The sequence below is a fragment of the Pteronotus mesoamericanus genome, unplaced genomic scaffold (assembly GCF_021234165.1).
Source record: "Pteronotus mesoamericanus isolate MK-2021 breed Mesoamerican mustached bat unplaced genomic scaffold, CSHL_Meso_final scaffold_174, whole genome shotgun sequence".
In the NCBI taxonomy this organism is placed as follows: domain Eukaryota; kingdom Metazoa; phylum Chordata; class Mammalia; order Chiroptera; family Mormoopidae; genus Pteronotus; species Pteronotus mesoamericanus.
In genome coordinates this window covers 18,817,579-18,843,183 of record NW_026555309.1, presented here as the reverse complement: position 1 = coordinate 18,843,183, position 25,605 = coordinate 18,817,579, and the positions used below count along the sequence as shown (strand labels likewise).

At 36.2% G+C, this 25,605-nt stretch overlaps 1 protein-coding gene across 4 annotated transcripts in view; it reads right to left on the bottom strand.

Annotated features, from left to right (window-relative positions):
* VPS13B (vacuolar protein sorting 13 homolog B) overlaps positions 1-25,605 on the bottom strand; it is a 673,385-nt gene that overhangs the window by 387,358 nt on the left and 260,422 nt on the right. For all 4 annotated transcript variants that reach the window (XM_054590316.1, XM_054590313.1, XM_054590314.1 and 1 more), the window contains exon 22: positions 6,736-6,863. In XM_054590316.1, the coding sequence (XP_054446291.1) occupies positions 6,736-6,863 (128 nt within the window). The remainder of the gene's footprint in view (positions 1-6,735; positions 6,864-25,605) is intronic.

Sequence of the window (25,605 nt, the reverse complement as noted above, 5' to 3'; positions counted from 1 at the left end):
CTGAGCCCTCCATCCAGAGCTAAGGATTTCTTTATCACTTGGAATCTTAAATTGGAAGGTTTTTCCTAGAGATGTCAAATAATCATGTAATCTAATACCATCCTTTTTTATCCTGTTACACAACTACTCAAAATTATATCAATAAAGGATAGTTACACTAAGTCATTTTTGTGGAATAGATAATAGGAATGAGTTTACTTTTAATAAAACTATTTATATAATAATGAAATAACTTTTAGGACCAAAGTAAACTTCAAACAGCTAAATATTCTTGATAGTTATTATATTACAGGTAATGCAATAGTGTCATCTAGTTTTTCTACAAATCAGTAAATACTTACTCATTTGGGACAGTATCTAAATTCATCATGAACCGGGAGCGCATGTCCTAAGCATCCTTTCAGTACATGACATTCACCTTGACGTTCCTATTTCTCCTTGGGACCCTAGAGTTTTCTAAGGATCCCTTTAAGAGAGACTGCCCACAATATGCTCCCCATAGAATGGCTCTTTGCTTTTTCTGGCTATGCTAGACCATGAGAACTACTCTGTTTTTTTAAAGATTTTACTTACTTTAGACAGAGATGAAGGGAAGCCGAAAGAGAGGGAGAGAAACATCAATGTGCGGATGCCTTCCATGCAACCCCCACTGGGGACCTGACCTGGCCCACAAGCCAGCCATGTGCCCCAACTGAGAATCGAACCAGCAACCCCTTGGTTCACAGGCTGGAGCTCAGTCCTCTGAGCCACACCAGCCAGGGCAGAACTATTACGTTTTTTTTTTGTTTTGTTTTTTCCATCTACTCAGCACCTAGCTTGACATATAATAAAAATTAAGTGCTGAATGTGAGAATAAATGAAAGAATAATAAATACATTCCATAATATATTACTAGCTGTTTTTAAAAACAAACAAGGTTATACTAGGGCACTAAAAAGTTCACATGCTTATGATTATTAGTTAAATATATTTTAATGGGATTTTTTGAAAATACAAGATTTACCAGAAAAGACATATAAAGGATAAAGGAAGTCAAATATACAGTAACAAAAGATTTGACTTTGGATGATAAAGACACTGCAATATACAGATGATGTATCATAGAATTGTATACTTGAAACCTACATAATTTGATTTACTAATGTTGCCTCAAAAAATTTAATAAAAAGAAAAACAAAAAAAAAAGGATATATGGAATTTCAGAAAACCAAGGAGGACACGTAAGGAGCAGTGGGACCTTGGAGCAACTCCTGAAGCTGTGTTCCACCTGCTTCACAAACTCCAGGACTACCTCTAAGGCAATTGATTTTAAAAAGACACATAAGCTTCAAGAGATCTGCCACAGTCCCACTATATAAGCTTATTCTGGTATCAATGCACTTTCACTAGAATAGGGAAGGAAAATTGAGCAAAAAAAGAAAGGAGTTTGTGTTACTTAGAAGAGAAAGCTACGGAAAAAAAAATTTTAAAGGCAAATTCTGTGTAGCAGGTTAGACATCAAAATTCTAGAGGGGTGTTGTCTGTGAAAGTACACTCAATAAGTCTCAAAAAAGAAAAATGTATTTCTCCTTCCATACTTAGTCACAATTCAGTGAAAGCAGAATACCACTAACTCATGAAGACAACTCGCTTAAAATGCTAGAGAAAAGTATGATATACAAAGTGCTAGAGAGAAATCTCATATTTAGATTATTCTTTTTTGTCCATAAAACATTATTTGCGCCAAACCATAATTTAGAACTTCAGACTGAACTATAATCAGATAAGCTCACTATTATTCACATAATCACTATATTAGAGATACGTGCTCCTGGTAGCTGCTCATCTTCTCAACTCCTTACTTATCATTTTGGTATTTACTTTTCCTGACTGCTAAAGGCACCACAGATTACCTTCTAGAAAATCACTAAAATAATATGTAACAAGATGATAGGTAGCATTCGTTAGTTAAAAAACACTTATTTTATAGGTGATTTAAATACAAACAAAATGTATCAAATTAGTAAAATCAGAAGAGCATATAAAGGCATTATCTAGAAACACAAAAAATAAGAAAGAATATTTCTTAAGTGATTTTTTGTGACTGCAGACTAGAGAAAGCTAAGAACACAGACTGAGTAGACCAAATGGAGAGAGTATAACTGAAATAGAATCTCCCATGTGCCACTCTCATTCCCATCAATAATGGGTCTTACCTGAGGTGAAGGGTTTTATCAAAATTAAAACTATGCGTACTTAAGTAAACAAATATAAACAGTAATCAGGGGCAAAACACAAATGGTCCAGTTAAGCTCTAACACAAAGGAGGGCATGGATCAGTGTTTACAGGAAGAGTGATATACAATGAAAGAGATAAGGAGATGGTGCTTCATTATAAAGAATTAACATTGACTACAAATATTCAGCAACATCTGAAGAGCACTGTGTATTTTCTGCTTCTACAGTCACAAACAACGTAAAAGCACTAAATGCGTCCTGCTTTCACATGGTCTCACCTGTCCTGTCTAATGCCACAACTGCATCAAAGGAAACTCGAGAGAAGGAGAACAGGGGAGTCAACACAAGTAGCTACTAGGAATATATTAACTGTACGATGCTTCGTGCTGGCTGAGATTGGTGAGACAGAGCTGACGTCTGTGAAAAGGTCCTATTTCCAGCAAGGTAAGAGTTAGAACAACAACAAAAAAATGAGAAAATACAGCTTCTCCCTCTCACTCTTCTCCTAATTTTCTCATAGGCAACATGCCCAGAAAAGAGACCGAAACAGGACCGCCCCTATCCAGTTTATAAGCTCTTGTGTTAAGAGTAGTTCAGGTAATCCCATTTCACACTGACAGTAGGTAACTGGAGATGTTTTTAGATATATTCCTAAAAACTATTTGGATAGGTAAGTTTTCATTATGGTAACCAGCATATATATTACAGTTAAGCATAATGTGTCTGTCTTTGTTACTTTTTATGCTTCACAACAAATTACCACTAATGTATCAGCTTCAAACAACGCATATGTATTGACTTGGCCAAAAAGTCCGTATTTTTTTTCTGTAATATAAAAGACATTTTTATTTTCACCAATAACTTTATTGATTTGGACATTTCGAGTATGTTCTATCTCCCTTGTAGTATAACACTGATTGTTCTCAACTAATGTCTTGATTTGATCGCTATCAACTTTAACAGGTCAACCTGACCTCAGAGCATCGTCCAGAGAGAAATGTGCAGCGTGAAACTTCACAAACCACTTCTGACACATTTGATCAGTCACAGCACCTTCTCCATACACTGCACAAATTTTAATCTGCATTTCAGTTGGACTTTTACCTTTCTTGAAATAATAAGGCATAATGTGCCAAAATGTTGTATATTTTCTTCCGTCTTCAATATTAAATTAGCTACACAAAAATTCACCAATTTTGATTTTTCTTAAGTGCACACTGATGATCAGCTGGTCAAGATAGCAGCACAGGTAAACATGGCACATCTCCTTGCACACCTACATCAAAATTACGACTCAACTATGGAACAACCATCACTCAGAATCATCAGAGATAGAATTGAATGGGAGTCTGACAACTACAGAATTAGAAAAAGCACATCCATCCAGACTAGTGGGAGGGGCAGAGACAGGGAACATACTGGGCCCACACCCATGTGTGGTGGATAAAAATTTGGGAGGGATATCTCAGGAAAGGGGAATCCCAGCCCCACACCAGACCTCCCAGCCCAGGGTTCCAGTGCCAGAAAGGTAGTCCCCATAACTTCTGACTACAAAAACCAGTGGGGATTGAGTCGGTGCAAGAAACTTCTGGAGTCCCAAGCAGTTCCTCTTAAAGAACCCATACACAGGGGCTTACTCAGACTCACTCCCTCTGAGCTCCAGCACCATGGTAGCAGCTTGAAAGGCACCAGTGGCCTACAGGGAGAAATTGAAGTGTCTGGCATCAAGGCAAGAGTGGGGAAAAGCTTTCTCCAGGCAGAAAGGTGGGCAGAGGTCATTGTCCGTTTTCTGAACCCTGCCCCCAAAAGAGCCACAGAGTTCACAGGTAGGTGCCATATCTGAGACTCCATCAACCTGGATAACACTGTTTGCCCTGCCCTGGATCCTGGGACTCCATCCTACCCAAGTTATGGGCCCACCTGAGCTGTTAACAGTGACTTGAATGGCTGGTCTTGGCTCGTGTTTCACAACTTCCTAAATCTTCTCAGACGAGCAAAAGCCAGCCTCAGTGAGCCCCAGCCCCTGTACCCCTTGCTAAGTGGCCCCAGCTATGGCACTAGTATCAGCCAGCCTAGATTCACAGCTTGGCTTCATCTGGAACCTCCAAACCCAGCACAAGTAGCAGCCATCTCAGATTGTTTTATAGCTAATGCAGGGTGACCCAGGCAGAACACAGGAGGTGCTGAGCTTGGCCTTCACCACCCAGGAAACCCATGGACAGCTACAGACCACATCAGAGCACCAGCACCCTGCCCTGCCCAGCTGATTCTCCATGGAGGGTAGAGGGTGGTGGTCAATGATCACAGCCAGTCCTTGCAGCTGACTGGCCTGGGTAAATCCCTCACATTGATCTGCTAACAGCAATCACAGCTCAACTACAAGAGAAGGGTATACTCAGCTCACATGAAGGACACACCTCAAGTACCCAGCTTGAGTGCTAGGGGAGGTTGTGCCACTGGACCCTAAGGACACCTACTACATTAGACCATGCTACCAACACAGGGAGTCACAGCAGATCTACCTAATACATAGAAACAAACACAGGGAGGCTGCCAAAATGAGGAGACAAGGAATCATAGCCCAAATGAAAAGCAGATCAAAACTCCAGAAAAAGAGCTCAACAAAATAAAGATAGGCTATCTATGAGATGCAGAGTTCCAAACACTGGTTATAAGGATGCTGAAGGAACTTAGTGAGGACCTCAGCAGCATAAAAAAGATCCAGTCAGAAACGATGGATACACTTAATTGAAATACAAAAAAATTTACTGGGAACCAACAGTGAAGTCAATGAAGCCAAGAACCAAACCAGTGATTTGGAATATAAGGAAGAAAAAAACAAAGAATCAGAAGAATGAGAAGAAAAAAAGAATCTAAAAAAAATGAGGATAGTATAAGCAGCCTCTGGGACAACTTCAAGAGGTCCAACATTCGCACCATAGGGTTGCCAGAGGGAAAAGAGAAAGAGCAAGAAATTAAAAATATATTTGAAAAAAATAAAGAAAGAAAACTTCCCTAATATAGTGAAGGAAACAGACATGGAAGTCCTGGAAGCACAGAGTCCCAAGAAAGAGGGATGCAAAGAGGCCCACTCCCAGACACATCATAAATAAAATGCCAAAGGTTAAAGATAAAGAGAGAATCTTAAAAGCATCAAGAGAAAAGAACTCAGTTACCTACAGGGGAGTTCTCATAAGAGTCAGTCAGTTTCTCAAAAGAAAGGGGATGGCAAGAAATATTCAACGTCATGAAAAGCAGGGACCTACAGCCAAGATTGCTCTTCCCAGTGAAGTTATCATTCAGAATCAAAGGACACATAAAGTGCTTCTCAGTCAAGAAAAAAACTAAGGAGTTCATCATCACCAAACCATTATTATGGTACATGAAATGTTAAAGGGACTTACTTGAGAAAAAGAAGTTCAAAACTATGAACAATAAAATGGCAGTAAATACATATATATAAACACTTGAATCTAAAAAATAAACTATGCAAACAAGAAGAACAGAGATAGAATCATGGAAACAGCATTTTGATGGTTGCCAGATGGGAGGGGATGTGGGACAATGGGTGCAGAGGTGAGAGCATTTAGAAGTACAAATTGGTAGTTACAGAAAAGCCATGAGGATGTAAAGTACAGTATAGGAAATGGCCCATGAACATGAACAATGGTGTGGGCCTTGCCTTGAGGGAGTGAGGGATGCTGGGTGGAGGGGGGCAAAGGGGGGAAAATTGGGACAACTGTACTAGTATAATCAATAAAATATAATTAAAAAATCAGTAAATGCACACTATATGACAGCTGTCACAATACAACCTAACAAAACAGTTTTGAATGAAGTTGAAGACAACTAAGCACTACTAGAGCAATCATACAGTAAAAACAATCCAACTGTTTGGCCAACCCAATACGATCTTGAAGTTTCTGTGGGTGAAGCATCATAGTATAATTTGTAGATCTTTAATTTTGCTCTTGTTCTTAATGTGAGAGCGACTTTTTTTGCAAATTTTCTACATCTTAAACTGGAAGGCCCCAGTACTCAAGAGATATTACTGTCTGGCACACATAAAATTCTATAAAGATGGCTTTGATATCAATCTTTCATATCTTATTCAAAGAGAAAAATTCTATACAAAAGCTTAAAATGTATAACTGTTGAGTTACTTTTACCTAATTCCTGTGAGATGTAATAAGCATTTAATTATGTATTTTCATTAAATTACGAGTACTTAAAACTAAAAATAAGTGAGAAGATAGTTTAATAACAGTAAAATAAAATAGTTAAAATGATCATTTTCATATTTAATTGGTGATTAGGTAAGGAAATATTTAGAAAATATTTATGTGTAATATGTGTTTTATACCAGTTTGTTAATAATATGCAAAGTACACCAATAGTTTTCCTCTAAATTATGGAAATAAAATAGTTTACATAAGCGTTACCAATGAGAACATTTTTACTGAAAATTAAAATGGGTTAAAGAAGCTAAAATCATGATATGTCTAAGTTTTATTGTACCTGCAGTGTGAGACTCTTCACAGCATTCCATACCGCTCCAATGAACTCTTTCATTCTTTCTTCTGGACTCCTACAGCCTTCAGTTATGTTCAGCATGGCTTTCACGGGAACTGACAATGGTCTGGATTCTAAGTATAAGAATACTGGTTATTTAACAGAAATGTACCTTAAAGTTTTACAAAAGTATACAGAAAATATTTTCAAGCTTATTTATTTCCGTGCTTAAAATTAAACCTCTATGAGATTATAAAATATTATATTAGATCATTTTAAAGGATAGAATTACTGATACTTGGAACTACTCAAAAATAAACAGAACAACTCTGTTAAAAGTCAGGAGGGTGCTGGTTACTCTGTCAGGCATCAGTGACTTGAAGATGGGTTTTTGGAGCAATGGTGACTTTATTTACTGAATACTTGGATGTACTCGCTTGGTGAAAATTCAGTTGTAACCTAAAAATCTTTCCATTTCTCAGTATGATATATATCAATGAAAACTTAAGAAAAAGTAAATTCAACTACAAAGTACCCCATTCATTCAAAATTAGTAGGAAACGTGCCTTCCCATATGTGAATTGTACTGATAACGAAAGCTATACAATCCCTCAATTCTAAAAACTGACTTTGATGGTAAGAAAAAGCAGCATGTGGTTATATGAAAGGCATATTTACATACTAAGAAAATGAAATGTGATATTCTATTCTCTATGTTATTAAACACTTTGTTCATTTAAAATAAGAAATTAGAGATTTTCAACAATTTTTATAATGTAAATCTTTTACAGTGGTTACCTGCAAGGAGGGTAAGCTGGAATTTATGAGTGGTATGGGTGAGGGCATATTTAATTCTTACTCCCTGTACTTCAGAATTAAATGTTTTACAACAATAAATTACCTATTATAATGTTAAAAACAAAACACACATTAAGTTACTTTCTGCTCATTTGGACTTCATTGCTTGTCTTTTGTACATGACTAGCTATGAGAAGAGCATGGTCCCTTAAACTTCCTGCAGAACTCTGCCAATTAAAATAACTGATTTAAAGGTAAACCAACCACACAAAAACTAGCACACCGATGGTTAGCAGCTCTATTAATTGCCAAAACTTGGAAGCAACCAGACTGCTCTTCAGTAGGTGAATTGATAAACTGTGTTACATCCATAAAAGGGAATACTATTCATCTCTTAAAAGTGAGCTATCGAGCCATGAAAACACACGGAAGACATTTAAAATTATATTACAAAGTGAAAGGAGCTAGCCTGAAAAGGTTACATACTGTATCATTCCAACTATACAATGCTGTAGAAAAGGTAAAACTATGGGGACAGTAAAAAGATCCGTGGTTGTCAGCAGTTAGGAAGCACAGGGGATTTTTAGGGCAGTGAAACTACTCTGTATGATTCTACAATGGTGCAATCTGTCATTATAAATCTGTCCAAACCCATAGAAGGTACACCACCAGGGAACCCTAATGTAAACTATGGACTTTGGGTGATTCTGATGTGTCAATATACAGTAAACTTTTATATATTATAACAATGTACTACTTTGGTGGAAGGTGTTGATAACTGGTGAGACTGTGCACTTGTACGGGATTTTCGCATGAGGGAAATCTCTGCACCTTCCCCTTAGTTTTGCTGTAAATCTAAAACTACTCTCAAAAATAAATACTATAAAAATGTTTAAAATACAGACCAAATTTTAAAATTATTTAAAATAATGCTATCCAAAGTTTACACAGAAGTTGCTCATAATCAAATTTTCTAAATCTACTGATAAGAGTATCAGTATTATATGAAACTGTTATTACACTTTAAAAATAAAGCCATCGAATAAATACTAACATTGCCAATGAATTTGGACATGTTACATTACCATGAAGCAGCACTGAAAGTCCCTACTAACCAAAAGAGCCACATGTTTATTGTAAATGCTGTCATCTCTAATAGGATGACCTAATAAAAATAATTAAAGGAGGCAATTGTTCACTTCTTGAGAAAGTACTTTATTTGGAGTCAACTTGACTTAAGAGTTTCACATGGAGAAAGCAATTTACTCTAAGTGTGAGAATTTAATAATAAATATATATGATGTTAAAATACTATTATTTACTTTAAAAATAATAATGTATATAAAAACTCATGAATGTACTATAAATATAAGGAATAATGGTTAAAAAACTGACCATAATGTACAGAAAAGAACTTGAAGCTTACCAGATCTGAAATAATCACCCTCCTTTTCTAGCACAATCAACCTATTGTTTTAGTTGTACCTTACATGCCATTTCCTGTGCGACATGGTCAATGATTTCCCCCAATTAGATTTGGTCCTTCCTCTGTAATCTCACAGAGTTCTGACATAATTCTGTATAACATTTAATTTTTCATGGTATAATATTAAACATTTGAATATCTGTCTTTCCAAAAGTCGCAGCAGAGCATAGTTACCTGCTATAGCAATAAATGGCAGTGGTTAAAGGTCAACAAGGGAGGGTGGCTTCCAATAGAAGAGCAACAATAAGAAGTTACTATAGCAATGCTTCCTTAACCGTAAGGTATCTAACCATCAATTTATATGTTTATGTAGCTTATTCAATATAGTGCTGATATGAAGACAGTATTTATTTCACTAAGATGACAATCCATGTATCCTTTAGTTATACAATGTAGCCCCTTGAAACAGCATAGTGCCTTGTTCACTAAATACTGGTTGAATCATTCACTTGATATATTGTTTAAAAAGAAAAATATGCGTACCATGTTGAAATCTTTCCCTAGTAGCATATTATTTGACATTTTTGTCAAAAATGAAATTTTAAATAATCACCAAGAAGAAATGTGTGCCAATCTTTATTTTTCCTTTATGTTCATGGAAAAGCAAGCTACCCAGCCATATACTCATAGACAAGACAATATTGTGCTGGGGGGAGTTGTTTCAAACAGAGTTGAACTGCTTTAAAAAAAAACTAAAATAAAAAAGTCCCCTGAGAGTAAACCTTGCAAACACAGGTTGTAGATCATCCTGGAGAGGCAGCATCCTTCAAACAGTCGTAAACAGAGAGAAGATGACTACCAGGGAGAGCCCATAAGGAATACAGAGACTTCCTAAGAGATGAAGACAGGAGTACTGCCAGCTTGGGAAAGAAAGAAATGCTTAAGTAGGACTTGCAGTGGGGTTATAGAGATGTTTTACTACAAGTTCAGAAAGCTAAAGACTGAGTAATGAACACCAGGCAACCTAGAAGGGCATACTTTTCAGGTTTCTGTGTGGGAATTTAAAGAAGGAAGAAGAGTAAATCCCTCAGAAGAGAAACCAGACCTTGACACAACAGTGATTTACAGTGTCACATTTCCTTAACTTGTCCACAAAGACATCATAAAAGACTAGGATAAAGTGTTAGTTGTTCATGAGCTTAACGTGTTCTCTTACCATGTATAGTATATTTTTGGAAATATTTTTGTTACAGAATTAATATATATGCTAATAGGTGAATAATCAGAAAATGCAGCTCACCAAAAAATAACGAAAGGCAGACAGGCAAGCAGGGAGGGAGGAAGGAAATTAAAATATCCCAGCATTTTAAAATGCAAAAAAAAATATCATTCAAAACGACTTAAGGAACACCCACTATGTTTCAGGATTCATGTTAGAAACTGGGAATACCATGGTGAACAAAGCAGACACAGTCTCTTTCATATATATATATATATATATATATATATATATATATATATACACACACATACATATATATATATATATATATATATATGGAAGGCATAAATTTTTTTTTAAGTCTTCAGTGGTGAAATGTCAGGCACCAGTGGGATAAATATATTTACGTTAAGTTTTCTCAAGCTGAGGAAATGTAGATACCACTTTTTACTCTACCAAATTCAAACTGCATGATCTCAGATTCACTTTAACTATTTAGGTTTCAGTTTTCTTATTCAATACTTACAGGAGATAAATATTAAAGGTTACCTAAATCTCACGGTGAAACTAAGGAGTGGGACAGGGGTTCTGCTGTCTGTTAAAGAAAGAAAGAGGGAGAAAGAGAAAGAGGAGGGAAAGAAGAGGGAAAGATGAGGATGGAAGGATCGAGACCAATGAGGAATACCATTCTGTTGTAAGTAGCAAAGCAAAGATATGACTGTCTCTAGGATTTGCCCTCCAAGTTATACCACAATGATCCACAGCAACCATTAACATTCTTTTACCCTGACCTTATTTCCAAAATAAAAAAAGAACAAAAACAAAAGGCTTGCACTCCATACTTTCTTAGTGTGTGTACACCCACAGTCAACACTGCCGCCACCAGAAATAATAGCACAGGGTGCTACGAAGAATTTTTAGGTTGGAAGAGGCCGTCTTTTTACCTTTAGCTGCTACTGTTGCCCAGGCAGTTACTGTTTTACACGCAAGACTAAGGCTCAATAAATAAATCAGTCAAAGTGCAACTCTAAAATAATAAAGCTGAGTTTCATGCAGTAGTATGAAATTGAGGTTAATATTTTATGTTCACCCTTCAGAAGCACTTCACACTATTTTCACTTCTGCAGATCTGTCAAATAGTGTATCTCCCCTCTAGACTATAAGCTCTTGGAGGACAAGGATCGCGTCACATTTTCCAGCCCTTACTATGGTACCCTGGTATACAGTAAATGGGCACTGCATAGCCCTGGCAAGGTAGCTCAGTTCCTTAGAGTGCCATCCCGAGGTACCAAGGTTGCGGATCCACTTCTGCATGTCAGGCAAATAGTTTAGTGTGAGTGGAGTATATTGTACATCAAATAAAATTGGTACACTATGCATAGGGCTGGAAAGGTAAGTTAAGGCCTAGTTGTGAAGGCCTTAAATATCACACTGAGAAACAAAGTTTATCCTGAGGATACTAAGATGATAGTGAAAATCTCTAAGCAGGAAAATGTAATAAAATTTGGGTTTTAGAAATGAAAATTCTGTTGTGAACACAAAGGACCTTTCACTGGTGAGAGTGAAAACAGAAAATCTACTAGGAGTTGTTTCTGTTACTATCCCACACTCTTCTCATTTCATTTGACTGCTGATACAGAAGTCGTAAGTTGATCTTTTATAACCATAGTACATAGTCTGAATATTACCCTAAATAAATAAATAAAATGTGTTTATTTTATCTGAATTTGTTCCTTCTTCCTTTAAGTGGAGAGCAGGAAAAGTAAGTACTGATCCTTGGGAGATTTCCTGCACCTCAAAGAAAAAACCACAGGCCTAAAAACTTCATTATTTTTTTTCTTAGTGACTTAAATTGGAATATATAATTGCAGTCATTTTAGTATCCATTAAGTCTGTAATTTTAAGTATTTGTTGAATATATCAGTTTTTTATTCCTTTAAATTTGTTTCAAATACTCAAAGAGGGCCTAACTAAGCTTCCCACTTCCAAAGACGTTTCTCTTGTTGCCTGAAGAGAAGTGACGCCACAGAACCAAAACAGGAGGCCAATCCTTTCCTCAGCATTGTCACTTCAACAATTAAACACAGCTCCGGGGGACCCTGAACTGACTTAGCACTACTTTACTTCTTAACCCAGCAGAAACTAAGTGTCAAAGATGAGTTAAGTTCTGTATCTCTGCTACAGAAGAATAAAGTTACATTTTGCACACCTGATTACAGAACTGAGGTATGTGCCAGACACACATACATATATCACAAAATTGGATCAATACTATACAAACTGAGGGATCTTGGGAAGACTACATCCCTTCAGGCCCCAACATTCACAGCCTTGATACCTAACTTTGTCTAACAAACCCCAGGGTTACTATTGTACCATCATGCACTTTATTTACACCAGTCCCCAGGAGAAACCCAAAATTCCAAGAACACCCCTTTCTTACCCAGACCCTCATCATCAAAGAGATCTGTACAATCCCCACCAGACCCCATCTCTCAATCCACAACACTGAAATCTCTTCCACTCTGCCCTCTAGAACTCATGATACATCCTCAGCGCAATCTCCTAGCACTTCCCAGAACTTTGTATCTAACAAATAGGAGGACACTGCTTTCATTGGAGTCCTCTTCAGCAGCTGATGTTTTCTCTCCTATACCCTGCATAAGACTGGGTTGAAAGTGGGGTGAATGGCTTTCCTGACCCCCATTACCAGTTAGACTATTTTTATACTTCCTCCCCCGAAAAGCCTCGCTTTGAATTTCATGACATCCAATCACATACCCGTCACACCCTCTTACTGGAATAACCTATCTGATGCTGAGGTCAGCACCCTCCCCCTTCATTCTTTAGATATTTTCACCCTTGGATCATTGTCACCTTCTGTGTCGGAGAAAATATGCTCATTAAACAGTCCTGTCTGCAGCTAGACAAGTCGTTGCAAATGAGTCTTAATAATAAAATGTAACCTAAAGTGAGGTGGTGCATTTAAAGTTTTGGAGACAGGTAGAGGCTGGTGTGTTTTCTTCACTTATCTTTCTCTTTGCTTAGCTACTGGCTAAACGCAGAACATCCAAAGGACCGGCACTGTGACTAATGGTAAGATGGCTGAGTCACCGCTTGAGGGAGAACTACCAAGTGAGAAACAACAATGGATTTCCCTCGAACAAGAAATGCATTCTATTGTATCAAGTCACTGAGATTTTGTGGTTGTTTTTGGAGCCACTGGACAATAATGACTAATAGGACCTATTAGAGGTTGATCACAACCATCTTCTTAAAACATCTTCTTCACTACCTTCTGGACACCCCGTCCCTATGTTCCCCTCCAGCATCACTGGTGGCTCTCTGTTGGCTTCCGTGCTAGTTCTTCATTTTCCAGACCTCTAAATGTTAGGAGGACCATGGACTCAGTCCCAGGCCATCTCTCTCCTCTACAAACACCCCCTCCGTACACGATCTCGCTCTGGCAATTTCGAGTATCCTCTCCATGGTGACAGTTCCCAGAGGATGGTCTGGATCTACCCTCTAAACTCCAGACTTTTTAATCTGTCTATTCAACATCCCTATTTAACAGGAATTTCAAACTTAACAAAGCCAAAGCAAAACTCTTGAAACTCCCTCTGTCCCCACACCTTTCTTTTTGTCTTCCTTCAAGTCTCAGTAAACAGCAAATCCACCTGTCCAACTTCCTAGTGAAATAAAACACTAACCGCCCCCCTCTCTCACACACTAACATACAGATAATTGGTATAATTTTATTGGCTCTATCTCAAAATATATCATGAATTTGACCTCATATCCTCTAGGGATCCAATGCTGGTCCAACTCACCATGATTACAGGAATACATATAGCAATAGTCACATGGCAACTAGACCTGTCCCTATACTTTTTTCCCTATAGTCTACTCTCAGCACAGCACCAGAGTGATGGATAATGTTAAAATAGCCAGAAGGGGAATATCATTCCTCTACTCAAAACTCTTCTGTGGCATCCCATCTTACTCACTTTTGCTAGTCAAGGTCCTTCTAATGGCTTATCAGTTCCTCCGAGAACTGGTTTCCCCATTGCCTTTTTGACTTCCCCTTCCACCCCCTTCCCAGTGCTCTCTCTGCCCCAGCCAGGCTGTCCTCCTGGCTGTTCCCTGAAGGTAAGAATACTGGCAACAAATACTGGGTTAAAGAACATAGTAGAAGAAGAGTCATGTACAAGCCATGTTTCTCTCAATTCCCAATTTCCTCAAGTCTATAAGAGACCTCACAAGGAATTAGGGAATTTCAGCACAGCAGGAATAAAGGTAGACAGATGCTGATTTGTGAATCTTATTATATTACTGTTCTTCCATTTGGTTGCTGTGGCCTGAAAAACACTTGAAAATGAGACAGAGGAAAATGCTGACCTCTTCCAAGACTTATGAGCTATGGAAAAGTTGCTTAGTTCAATTCAAAAGCCTCACTGAGTGCCTACTTATGCTAGTAGCTAGGGGAAAACAGGCTGTGTAAGACTGGGGTCATGCCTTTGAGGCGCTTACTTTCAAATGAACGAAATGGATGGGTAACAGATTTACTAACTGGATGGGTACCTATTTCAGAAAATTTTATCATACTGTAGTAAATGTTATAACTGTAGAAGCCTTGAGTTATAGTGAGCTTCCAATCTTTTCTAACTCACACATGTTTAGCTATGGGCAAGAAGGTATTACTCATTCATAATCCCAGAAATGATTTTTTTGTATCACTGGAAAGAAATATAAATACACCTCTTGCAGAATGTAAGAAAAGGGTCAATTTTGATGTTCAAAAATAACCTAAATATGTACTTTGTCTCCAACTCCAAGACTACTAACATGTTTGAAATCTTCTTTGCTATAAATTATGGTAACCAACATTTCTGCAAAGATTCTTTCTCCTTCAGATCTATCCTACAGACTACTCTTAACCATAGAATACTATTAAAGAATAGCATCTAAGACAGATTTGCAAAGCCATGTATAAGTTGGTCATGCACCTCTGAATCTCTTCAACTTTATTTTCCACCATCTTCACTCCAATTCATTATCCTGCCCCTGCCTTTCTCATACAAGTGAAATGCTCCATTTTGAACATTGCAGTTCCTATCTATTTAAGATCTACCTCAAGTTGTAGCTCTTCAGTGAAAAGTTTTCCAATTCCTAAAATCTATAGTTATGGCTCCTTTCCCTAAATTTTCCTCAGTTATATAAAGCTACCACTTTTCACATAGACTTTCTTCTCTCCAGCTAGAACCTGAAGTGCGTCAGAACAGAAGCTGTGTCATACACTACTTTAAATCTCCCAAAGCACTTAGCACAGAGGTAAGAACACTGCAAGAATTCACAGTTATATTTAACTAAAGATAAAGTTTCGCCTCAATATCATGGTTATATTTGGACACCATCATAATCCAACACTTATAAACATGCCCAAATTTCTTATGTAGCAGATACCCTAAAAGATTATGTGCACAAATTAAAAATGTACCAAAAGCTGCAAACTTCTCCTAAATACCTGAAAAGTATCCCCGGGAAAACTGGCAACAGATATAATGAGTTATAGGATATCAATTTAAATCAATTAAAGGATGGGGGCAAAAAAGGTTAAGAAATATGACTGTTAAGCCCTTTAATGAAAATAATAAGGATAAAAGGGTTTCATCATTCATACAATAACTATTCACTTCATATTTGCTCAATGCCAGAAATAGCTGTTAGATTCTAGGGATACAATATTAAACAAGTCAGATGTGGTCCCTGATATGCACTCCAAATAAAGAGACATTAAAAAAAAACAAAAACAAATGGAAAATTATGATAAGTGTTAGAGGAAAGAAAAAAGTAGTATTAAGGTAGAAAATGTTGGGGAAGAGTGGCACAGACCTATTTTAAAAAGACTCAATAGGGAAGGTTTTTTTACTAAGACTTAGAATATAAAAAATACATCTAGCTATGAAAAGAGCAATGGAAACAGTAGGAACAGCAGAGGTTAAAGAACCCAGGCAAGAAAAAGCACAGAGTGAAGAAATAAAAGAGGGTGAGCATAAGAAAAAATGATGAAAGACAGAATGGAAGAACCTGACAAAAACTTGATCAGGTCAAACTATGTAGGCCATGTCAGGGGGTTTGGATTTTTAGTGCAATAAAAAGTCACTGAAGTGTTTTAAGCAGGGAATAACATGATCCAATTTAGATTTTTAATAAGATGACTTGCTGTCATCTGGAAAGTGAATTAGAGTAACTGAGATCAGATGATGAGATAATTTGGAATCCACACCAGTGAGACTAGTTAGGATAGCCTTACATTATTCTGTAAAAGAAACTGTGTGGCTCTGACTAGGGCTGGTGCATACAAACAGACTGGAACAAAAGGATTCAAGATATAACAAAGGCAGAATGGACAGAAAAAGGAGACACTTAGAATGAATCTTCAGCTTCAGCCTTATGTAACATGGTGAGTGGGGGTGGGGAGAGATGTACAGTAGTACAGATTTCATACACGTTAGGCTTTGTGTGGTCTGTAAGATATCTAAACAGAGATGCCCGGGCAATAGGATATGAGACAACCTTAAAAAAAATAAAAGACTTGTATAACAAAGCAAGTCAGTTAACAAATGTAAAATAGGAAGATCGTCCGTGTGAAATAAATGTCATGCAGGCATGAATGGAACTACTAGGTTTTAAGCAACTTTAAAACCATCAAAATAAAACAGAGAAAAGAAGAAATAAAATTACACTTCAGAGTCAGAAGCCAAAAGATGAAATAAGCCTCACCTTGCTTGAAGCCTATACTTTTCCTTTTAAAATGCAAATATATAAAAAATGTGACCATTACTTTCTCTCTCAATGGTGTTTTATCATTTTATAGAACTTTCACATATCTCTCTTTATTTAAGTCTTATAAGAAGACTTAAATCTGTGAGCTATTATTGAGTATACTTATTCTTACTTTATAACTAAAGAAAATGTGATTGTCTGAGGTTAGTTTGAGACACAGGACTAAGGTCAAAACTTAGGTTTTTTGGTCCCCAGTCTATTGGTCTTTCTACCATATCTTCCTAATTCTTAATCTGTATTTTACACTAATCATCATTTTATTTGCAACATTACTTGGCAATATAAATTTAAATATCTTGAAGAAAAGGTGCTGTTTTACGGTAATACTATTTTTAAACTTCTGGAGTTTAGCTAATATATAAAGCTTTAAGCAACTTACCATAGAAACTGCAACAATGCTTGAGACTTTTCATCAAAATACAAACTACATTCGATAGTATCACTCCTGAAAGCCCCTTGGGAAATAATGGCTTTTGGATTCTGCAAGTCAGCGTGACATGGCATGCAAAATTGCATCTCATGCTGAGCCAACCAGGAAAATATATGTCATCACTATGTGACATTCAGAATTTCATCTGGAAACTATAATCTTGTTCTGACTGCTACAAAGGGGAGGCGGGGGAGACTGCATACAAAATAATTTGGTTGAATTTTGCTGAATTCTTGCCAATTCATGTAAAAACTGGAAAAACTAGAACTCTCTATTCAAAAAACTTTTATGTACATATTATCATCACAATGTGTTTTCAAACAATTTTAAAATTAACTGACAGTTTAAGTCTTATGTTAACTCAAATTAATGAATCTCTAAAAAAATATTCACAATCAAACAGTTACAAAATTAACTAATTGTGTTAAGTAAAATTGTATGGTTCAAAATTGTACACAACAAAAATACTCTCCAAATTCCTTTCCCCCCAACTGAGCAAACTATAGGTTAATATACAAAAACCTGTTATAAAATCTGGAACCTATCTTACAAATACCAAGTCTTTCTACTCTACATTTTCTCCCTGCGCCCCATTTCATGTGTACTACACCTTCATAATCCATTTACCTTATTCCTGTCAAAACCGCAATGTGTGAATGTGATTTAGTCTAAGTATTGCAATGTTATATAATTAAAATGTTGTATTTTAGATCTTCTGTGATTAATTTTAAAATGAATAATTATTAGACACAAACTGGAATAGATGACTGACTCTCAAAAACTGTCCCCGGGAGCCATGTTTCTGTTGTCCCTACACTTTCTGGTATGACAGCTCATACCCCAGAACACAGAGGTGGACAGATGACCCAGCCTGGGCTACCACTGGGTGTGTCACAGTATTTAACTTCCCTGGCCCCAGTGACTGTCCAAGATGTACGCACATGATCCACAGTAGGCCAAACAAAAGCCTCCTCACGTATGTTTTCCACAGGTACTGGATCTGGTCTGTTTCTCACTGATTGTAGAGAGTTACATATGTGAGTCCAGAAGTGCCATGACTGCTAGGTCAAGAAACTTATGTTCAGTAAGAGAAAAATTAAGCCCACATGAAAAGATGGAGTCCTGATGATATGGAGTGTGGTTCCAGGTCATTCCAAACAAAAGATCTATCTTAGTCTTTTTACTCCTTTGGCTATGGGAATCAATAAACACTCCTGACATTTTTTTTTTTTACCTTAAGTCATTTGAATACAGTTTCTGTCTCTTGCGATAAGAGAGTCCTTTCTAATTTAGAGGATAAATGGAGGATAAATTGGTGATGGAAGAAGACAATGCTGAGTGGTGAGCAACAATACAATATACAGATGATGTATTACAGAATTGTACACCTAAAACCTAACCAATGCCATTCTAATAAATTTAAACATTAAAAAAAAAAAGAAATTTGTCTTCCCTAGTAAAGGAATCACCTATTAACTAGGGGAAAAACTGAGCAATATGTTAGTAGTTATACCTACACAGCCCTTTCAATACACAGCCTGTAGAGGCGCCACAATGCTTAAGCATATCACCGGGCTTACCTCCCCATTCCCCAGACCTTCTTCCTCAAGAATGATTGCACCTCATTGCCCACTGAGCTTACCAGGCTCTCATTCCTTTCCTGACTGTAATCAGTGGTCACTATCCAGATGAATCCTGCCTAAGTCTGCATATGTAGAAATGCTATTGATTTTTTTCTCTTCTAATCCTTTCTCTGGCCCTAGAACATTTCTTGACCTTTGTTACCCAATACTTTTCTCAGTTTAACTTGGCTTCTTGGAATCCTCCAACCTGGAACCTATATGAGACTCTCTGGGTAATCCTAAAATTTCCAAATAATAACACCCATTACAGGAGTGTCCTCCAGACACATGGTACACAAAAGAGCATCTATTGAGCTGTTGGGGGAAAGTATGAAAATATCTATTCAGATCTACTTTTATCTAAAAATAAGAAAGACACTGTTAAATTTTAGTAAAGTAGAATGACATTGTGTCCCTATGTAATACGACCACAGATAACACTGTGCTAAGTATAATGAGGGAAAAGTAGATGTTCAGTAACAAGGAAATGGCAAGGGCCCTTCATTCTTTCATTTGTGATCACTTAATATTGGCTTATTACAATTTATTTATATATACACATTTAATGACATTTATAAATTTTATTATCTACTTTCTATTAAACTAATCTTCACAGTTTGGACAGTCTTAAAAGATTCCCATAGCCCTTGTTGGATAGCTCGGTTGGTTTGAACATTGTCTCAATATGCAGGGTTGCATGTTCGATCCCCAGTCAGGGCACGTTCATGAATCAACCAATGAATGCATAAATAAGTGGAACAACAAACTGATGTTTCACTTCCTCCCTCCCTTCCTTTCTCCCTCCCTCCCTTTCTCTGTCCTCCCCATCAAATCAATAAATAAAATTTTTGAAAAAAGATTCCTATAAGAAACACATACCCAAACATATGTATTAAAAATACCACAAAATGGGAAAGGCAGGTAAAGTGTTTTTCAGATAAGGTAAAGTTAAAGGAGTTCATCATCACCAAGCCCTTATTATATGAAATGTTAAAGGGACTTATCTAAGAAAAAGAAGATCAAACCTATGAACAGTAAAATGACAACAAACTCACAACTATCAACAACTGAACCTAAAACAAAAACAAACTAAGCAAACAACTAGAACAGGAACAGAGTCACAGAAATGGAGACCACATGTAGAGTTATCAGTAAGGACAGGGAGGAGAATGGGGGAAAAGGTGCAGGGAATAAGAAGCATAAATGGCAGGTACAAAATAGACAAAGGAAGGTTAAAAATAGTATAGGAAATGGAGAAGCCAAAGAACTTGTATGTATAATCCATGGACATGAACTAAGTGGAGCAGCAGTGGGGGGGAGGGGGGTGCGTGAGGATGCTGGTGGGAGGCGGGGGGCGGGGCAGAGGGGGATAAAGGGGAGAAAAAAATGGGAACTATAACAGCATAACCAATAAAATATACTTACAAAAACTATTTAAAAGAAAAAGGCAACACTGTTCAATTAATCTGGAAGAATATTTTATTTGTACAAGAAAGATGGAAATTCTCTTGTACAAAGGTGTGAAGAAACACCTTTGCAAAATGGATGGGAATAAAAAATAAATGCCCTGAGTGCATCAATGGTGCCCTTCTCCTTCCTGCTTTTATGTATATCAGTAAAGTGGCTATTCAATTATGTTAGCCACTGAAATCAACTACTAAAATAAACTGAATAAAAACTAAACCTTTACAAGCTACCATAACAAAGTATTAAACTTTATTTTAAGTATTTAACATAATATTACTCTATCAGAATCATAAGATTTAAATGTTAATTAAAATTATCTGGTATGTTTTATAACATGTTGCTCAAAAACTTTTACTGATAGGACTTTACTAAAAAAAAGTTTGAAATTTACTACTCTGATAATGAACTATTTTCAAATAATTTGTGTTCTCTGTAATTGTTATAATTCATTCTCTCTAACTATTTAATAATGCTTTTAACATAATATAAACCTGCCTTAGCTGTGTTCAAGGAAACCAAAACAGTAGTTTTATTTGTTTTATCTCCTGTTTTATCTGATACACACTTGGGCTAGGACATATAAAAGGGGAAGGAGTGAACTAGTCATAACAGCAATCAAAGTAAAATAACTCCAATAGGATGTAGACTTTGAAATTTCTCAACATTAAAATAATCTATCTTTTAAAGTCATCTGCTTTGACAAAATTCAGTGGTCTATATTCTATTTTCAAAGTAAAAAATTAGAGTAAAACTTGAACATATTAAAATAAACCATTGCATAAATAAATCTTTTGCTTTACAGTCCTAGACAAATAAAAAATGAGCCAAGAAAATAGGAAATAATTTTCCAAAATTAAATATGAAATAATTACTTGAGATTTGAGATTCCAAGAAGGAAAATCATCATGTTCATGCTATACAAGTTGTAATACATTTAGCCCTGGCTGGTGTTGCTCAGTGGACTGAGCGCCAGCCTGCAAAGCAAAGGGTGCTGGCTTGATTCCCAGTCAGAGCACATGCCTGGGTTGCATACCCGGTTTCCAGTAGGGTGCGCGCAAGAGGCAACCACACATTGCTGTTTCTCTCCTTTTCTTTCTCCCTCCTATTCTCCCTCTCTAAAAATAAATAAATAAAATCTTTTAAAAAATTGTAGTACATTTCAAATTAAAAGTGAATAAACCTAGTTTGCCTAACAAACTGAACACATTCTTAAAATTAATCAATAAACACTAAGTGTAAGACATTCTATTGAACACACTAGGAGACACTAAAACAATATAAATTATAGTTCTTTATGGGCTGCGGATTTACTTGAGAAGTCCTCATACGAACAGCAGTAATGAAAGGAATTCAGGTATGTGGTAGTGCCAAGTGAGTAGCACAATTATCTGATATGTGTATAAAAAATTATTCAAATAATCAAGGAATGTTTCATGAAATATGAACAGAAAGCTAAGTGCTACAAAACTTTATGGCTAAAACCATCTATAAAAAGGCTGATATATCACATTGCATATTATACACTGGTATCTGCTCTCATGATTTAATATTTTCCAATAAAATTAAATATCTAATCACATAGGAATGAAACTTTATATTATACTGTATGATTAAAGCAAGCAACTTCTAATATAAAAAAATTCACAAAAATATATTTCTTGTATATTAATACTAATTTCACGTTAAGAATGTACTTGTTCAACATGCAGGCCATAATCAAACTAAGAATGGTTTAAATGATTTTAGATGAATAACTATGTTGTTGTGACCCAGTTGATTTATAATCCCCAATTCTTAAAAATTCAATATCCAAAATATTGATACATCAGTGCATTCAGGAGCAACTATTACGAGTAAAAACTGAAAACCTCCCTACTTTCCTACTCGTAGGAAAACCATCCTACAAGTATAGTACTTCCTGTGGAATGATTTTTTTAAAGACTTGAAGGAATTTCAAACTTCAGATAACATATTAAACTGATTAAAAAAAAATGAAGGAGGGTAACGGGGGAAAAACTGGGGCAACCATAATAGAATAACAGTAAAATTTTTTTAAAAAAATGAAAGGTATAATTTTATGTCATGTCTTATTTTTTTAGAAGGAATATATCCCTTATATCTGAGAAACAAGGGGCTTACCTTGAAAAATTATACACTTCCATTTATCTCTTACATTTTCTGAAACAATGCAAGGAAAACAATACTTATCCTGCATATATATTTGTTTGTGACAAGAAAATTAACTAAATTGACCTATATTGATACATATTCTTACCTTTCTACCTCTGACTCAGAGGAAAATGCAATTCTCCTAACTGTTAAAACCTATGTCTATTTATATTCTTCTTAATCTGTGATCTCATTCCATAAATTACCACCAATTTTACTGCATCTCCACTTTTTCCTTCTCTCCTCTTCTCCTCTCTATAGTTATAGTCATACCCAAGTATCTGTATAGTCAGATTTCTTGAAAGAGTGGTATTCCCTAGGCTGTCTCTTTGAGCTCAATTCTCATTCATTCGCTAACAACTAAAGCTCCTCTGGAAATGACTTTGGTCAATTGAATTTTTAAGCCTCACTGTTCTTACGACTGTTACACCACAGTTACCCACCATGATCATCTTGATACTCTTTTCAATTTTGTCTTCTCTCCCTCTCTCTCCCTCTCTCTCTCTCTCTCTCTCTCTCTCTCTCTCTCTCTCTCTCTCACACACACCTTTGTTGCCTAGTTCTCAGAATGATGCTTCTCCATTTCCTCCATTCACTCTTCTCCTTACCCTTCAATGAGTAAGTTGCTCAGAATTTATATTGGGCATTCTTTTCATCTTGTCATGTATGGTTTCCCTGAGAGATCATATAGGGTCTGCGGCTTTTACTGATTCATGTTGCTGACTCCCAAACCTGTACCTCTCATAATGAAAAATCTAAGTCACCACTCAGACATGAAAACACTTTTACCAGCTTTGTCTTCTGATATCCCCACTAATAGGAAAATATTTATTTTCAAATTCTCTTTCAAAACTCCACATGTGACATTCCATTTTAAGTTATTGTGGCAGAGGTTGCCAAATCACCTCTAATACCCACTCTCCCTTTCTTTCTTAGAATCCACACATTTCGGCCAGGCATATAGCCTTAAAGAATACAAACTACATTCTTGAGGTCTCTCTGCAGCTAAATATAATCATGTCACTAACATCTGGCCAAGACTATATAAGCAAAGTGGAGTGTGTCCCTTCCATATAGTTTTTAAAAGAAACAGAGAGTTCCCATTCTTTATTCATTTCTGCTCACTGAAATGCAGGGATAATAAACCACGGAGGTATCTGTCGTGAATAATAAGGCAAGTGTGGTGACGGAGGCCACCCGTGATGGAAGATGAAAGTTACCTGATATTGGAGAGCTCTGACACCTTGGAGCACCTACCCAAGCTTTCGCACAAGAGACAAATAAAATTTGATCTTGTTTAAACCACTGTTACTGAGGGTTTTCTGACATTTTCGGCCAAACTTATCTCAATCTTAAATATTATAGCTACATTATGAAGTCTTGCTTAGTGTAAAAATACTACATTTTGAAATGAGATCAGAAAAAAAAGCAATTAGAAATATTATACCTAATCACTCAAGTTCATTATCAAAAGGAAGATTCTTTTTTTTAAAGAAAAATGTGTCTGAAACCTTCACAATCTGTAACAAACAAAGTGGCTTTTAGAATTTCGGGATTTTTCATATGTCTCTAAGAACTAAATTAGATAGAATTTCCATATGCCTGACAAAAAATTTAAACATCTGAAACATAAATTTTTTTATTAGAAACATCAATGACTCTCAGATATATTTAAGGATATCTCAAGAAACAGACAAAAAATGCCAATAATACTTTTTCACTTTTCAGTCTTATTGAAAAGCTTAGCTGCATCATCAAAGCGATACCCCAGTAAGAGAGGCAGAGCCTCCCCTGCTCATTACACAGGGAGGAATTTCTCAGTATATCCATGCTGGTGGCTTGAATGCAAAATTCTTCACTATATTAGTCCTACAGAACTGGGCTTAAAATCTAGAACAATTCCCTGACCAAAAAAAGGAGGGAGGTGGGGAGGGTGACAGGGAGGAGGAGGAGAAGAAAATGACACACTGAAGTTGCATGGACCCTATTTTTAGTGCTGGTTATGCCATTAAAGAATGAAAAATGGCAACTGATAATCACAAAATGACTACTGTAATCTGGAACTTCCATTAAAAGTCTCCCTAAGTATTCTTAACCATGGATAAGTTTCTTGACCTCTTTATGACCCAAAAGTCTTAATTATAAAGTAAAAGGGCTATATCAGATAACTTTCAATAGATGATAGCTAGCTAGCTAGCTAGATAGATATTCATCCCCATATGATTTTTCCACAGATATCTACATGGCTCATTCCCTTATCTGCTTCAAGTAGCTGGTAATATGAACTTTCAGTGAAACCTTCCCTGGCTATCCTAATTAACATTGTCCTACAATTCATTAAAACTTTATGTCTTCAAATTTATTGATTTCTTCTTCTGCAATGTTTACTGCTAATTCTACCCAGGGGGTTTATCATTTCAGATTTTTCATCTTTAGAGTTGAGCTTCGTTCTTCTTTATATCTTCCATTTCTCCCTAAAATGTATTCACCTTTTCTTAAATATCAGAATTCAGTTATAATGTACAAGGATTTAACACACTTGCTGATTCCATCATCTATGTCATTTCTCAATTTATTTGTTGGTTATTTTTTTTCTCCTGGTTAAAGTTTCCTGCTTCTTTGCATCAGTAGTTTGTTTTTTTTTTTTTAATTAGTTTTTTCTTTTGATTGAATTTATTGTGGTGACATTGGTTGATGAAGTTTTATAGGTTTCAGGTGTACAATTCTGTAATCCATCATCTGCATATGGTATTGAACGGATGACATTGTGATTTTTAAGTTCTTACATGTCTGTATCTTACTGTATTCCTCTTAACAGCACTGAGCTTCATTTTGCAAGCAGTTAACTTACTGTTTCAGTTCCTTTTTTTAAAATTTGTTAAAGGTGGGTCCAGGG